Genomic DNA, 3,224 nt, shown 5'->3' on the forward strand with positions numbered 1-3,224 from the left:
AAGAGACTGGAGTTATTACAATTAAAACTCAGAGTAAAAGCCTTCCTGGGCTGAGACTAGACCTCTAATGGAGAGATATATTCCAACTGCTGCTGTTACCTCTGAAGAGGCACTTTCTCGGGCTCTGAAAAAACTGGTAAACTGAAACAATTACTGCTCCTAAGGCAAGGGGATGTTCTTGGGAGAATCTCAGTAAGGACAGCAAATAAACAGGAAAAGGAGATCTATTCTTCCATTCTCTTGCCTTTCTATGTTTCCCTAGTACCTCCTAATAGCAGAACCTAGCAGGATCCCACTAGAAGGAACTTGGAAAACGCAGCTTGCTGATCCCCATCATGGCATCATAGCAAATTTATTGCACAGAAATGTGGCTAAAGATCAAGATTATTAGTAAATAATCTTGTGCTAGTCTAAAGCAGCCGGAACCTGCTTTTGCTGCTCTCGCATGACTGCAGGCTGGCCACGATCTGGCTCTCGATGGCTTGGACCCAGGCATCCCGCTCCTCATACGTAATGGCTTCAAAGTGCCATGTTTGGCCAGTGAGGGACACAATGATAAAGTTTTCGTCTTGTTCTTCAGCAGTGCCAGGCAGGCCATTGTCTTTTAATTTGTTGGTGCTTTTCTTCCTTTGGTGTTTCTTTTTGTTGGCATGAGAAGAGGGGGGTGGGTTGAGCTTGGGGCTGGTGGTGCTGGAGATATTGGGGCTGGAGCATATGGAGTCATCAAGTCCGGTGTCTGAATTGGCTGAGGTACACAGACTGTTCATGTCCGTGGATAGCGCATTGCCTTTAGAGCTGGAAATGGGCACGCAGGCCAGTGTGCTTAGGGGTGGCCTCTTTCCTGAGACTTTGATGGTAGATGTTCGAAGGTCAATCTCTTTTTTGTGAATATTCTTCATATAATCACCTAAGCTTGAATAATAGGTGAGGACGCCATTGTCACAGAGGGTGACATATTTCTTTTTCCATTTCTTCAGCCATTTCCCACTTAGCTTTAAGAGCATGCCCTGTTTAATGGGGATGGCTCTGCCGCTCCCGATGGTGTCAGCATGACTCTCCCAGGCTTTGTTCTCTTTGTCTGGGTCACTCCCTTTCTCAGATGTAAACAGCTTGGACCAGCGCTTGGACTGCTTGCGAACGGGCGTGGGTGTGTTGGCAGAGGGAGGAACATTGACCTGAAGGTCCTCCTGGCTGGTGCTGGGAGTCGATGGAATGGACGAGGAATAGTTATTTAAATTCCCACCTCCATTTCTTGTCTGCGTAATGTGCATGGTGGAAACCTGTGTGGAACAGAAGGAGGAATGGCTTCAAGAATTGGGTAGTGACTTGGGTCCTATAGACAGCTCACAATTACCTTTTAAAAAGATACATTTTCTGGGCCAGGCACAGTGGCTCACACCTGTAATCCCAGCACTTAGGCAGGCCGAGGTGGGTGGATCACGAGGTCAGGAGTTCAAGACTATCCTGGCCAACATGGTGAAACCCTGTCTTTACTAAAAAAAATAATAATAATAATTAGCTGGGCACAGTGGCGCATGCCTGTAATCCCAGCTACTAGGGAGACTGAGGCAGGAGAATTGATTGAACAGGGACCTGGGAGACAGAGCCTGCAGTGAGCCAAGATTGTGCGATTGCACTTCCATCCTGGGCTACAGAAAGAGACTCAGTCTCAAAAAAAAAAAAAAGATACATTTTCTGTTATTTGGATACTATATTTACTCATACTAGCTCACTAACTAAACAGAGGTGTAGATCAGTTCTTATTCCAGCACATTCTTTTTACAGCACTTAAGATGACTAAATATAACATGAAATGGGGAAGATTTAAAAAAAGATGCCTTTGACTTCAGCATGAAACAGATACAAGTGTATGATGAAAATACAATCTTAATAAAAGCGCCACTTACTGTAAATGAGTATAACTGTTCATCAAATATGCTCAAAGATCCATCTGCATCTCTATAAAATAAGAGTGTGCATTACTTCAAAAACTGTTAATATATCAGTATAATATATGTTTAGTAAAATACTGCCTCCTGTGTGCTTTGCTGTTTACTTTACCGAAGCAGTTTTTACAAATTTTTCTCCTGGATCCTGACTTGCAGAGGGTTTCCTGACTTCTTCTTTCTGAGGACTTCGTGTCCTGTACTGTGAAGTCTTTTATATGATAACCAGTCAGAAATGCCCATAAGTATTGACTCTCCCTAACAGGCAGTGGCAACAAACCAAATATATTTTCACTCTTCTAACCACACACTGAAACACAAGAATGTTTTACAAAGCAGTAGTGATGACTTTAATAAATGTAAATGTGATTCAGATTTCCTAGCTTCCTTTCTCTTTAGTTCTCTGCAGTATACTCTCGTGATGTATTTATGTATTTTCTGTTGTTTGAATTAAAAACTCACCTGCCTTTTTAAGAGGCCAGTCTTTGATGAACTTTAAACTTTGTAAAACCAATGCATTGTGCCCACGTGACAAACCAGTGGTTCCCCAAATGTGCTCTGTGGACCTCTTGGGATCCCCAAGACCCTTTCCAGAAGGGCTAAGAGGTCAATCCTGTTTTTGTTTTGTTTTGTTTTGCTTTTTTGAGACCGAGTTTCACTCTTGTTGCCCAGGCCGGAGTGCAATGGCACAATCTCGGTTCATGGCAACCTCCGCTTCCCGGGTTCAAGTGATTCTCCCACCTCAGCCTCCTGAGTAGCTGGGATTACAGGCACCCACCACCACGCCCGGCTAATTTTTGTATTTTCAGTAGAGATGTGGTTTCACTATGTTGGCCAGGCTGGTCCTGAAGTCCTGACCTCAGGTGATCCACTCGCCTCGGCCTCCCAAAGTGCTGGAATTACAGGCCTGAGCCACTGTGCCTGGCCAACACTGTACTGAATCATACCTCAGAAAGCTGAATAAAAAATTTAAAAATCTGTAAAAGGAATACAAAGTCATTACCTGCTTTTTCGTTGACACTTGCCATGATTGTATAAAAGCAAAAGTGAGTAAAACTGCTGGTTTCTCAGCATAAATCAAGGCAGTGGTACCAATCACATTAGTAGTCATTCTATTCTTTACAGTCCCCTACCTTTAAAAAAGACAGCCTGACTTATTTAAGAATGTCTTTAATGAAGCAGTAAAAATTAATGCTGTTGTTAAACTTTGACATGTCTCTTTAATATTCTGAATAAGTGGAAAGTTAATAAGAAGGATTTCTGCTGACTGCAGTACAG

General features: G+C 43.0%; 1 protein-coding gene across 1 annotated transcript; it reads right to left on the minus strand.

Moving 5' to 3' along the window:
* Positions 1–410: 410 nt before the first annotated feature.
* LOC111552000 (arf-GAP with GTPase, ANK repeat and PH domain-containing protein 11-like) lies at positions 411–1,959 on the minus strand (the record flags this gene model as incomplete). The annotated part of the gene is made up of 2 exons (XM_026452338.1): positions 411–1,280; positions 1,908–1,959. Coding segments are annotated over 2 exons (922 nt in total), but the record flags the coding sequence as incomplete, so codon positions are not given.
* Between the last annotated feature and the right edge of the window lie 1,265 nt (positions 1,960–3,224).

The sequence above is a fragment of the Piliocolobus tephrosceles genome, unplaced genomic scaffold (genome assembly GCF_002776525.5).
Source record: "Piliocolobus tephrosceles isolate RC106 unplaced genomic scaffold, ASM277652v3 unscaffolded_33909, whole genome shotgun sequence".
Classification (NCBI taxonomy): domain Eukaryota; kingdom Metazoa; phylum Chordata; class Mammalia; order Primates; family Cercopithecidae; genus Piliocolobus; species Piliocolobus tephrosceles.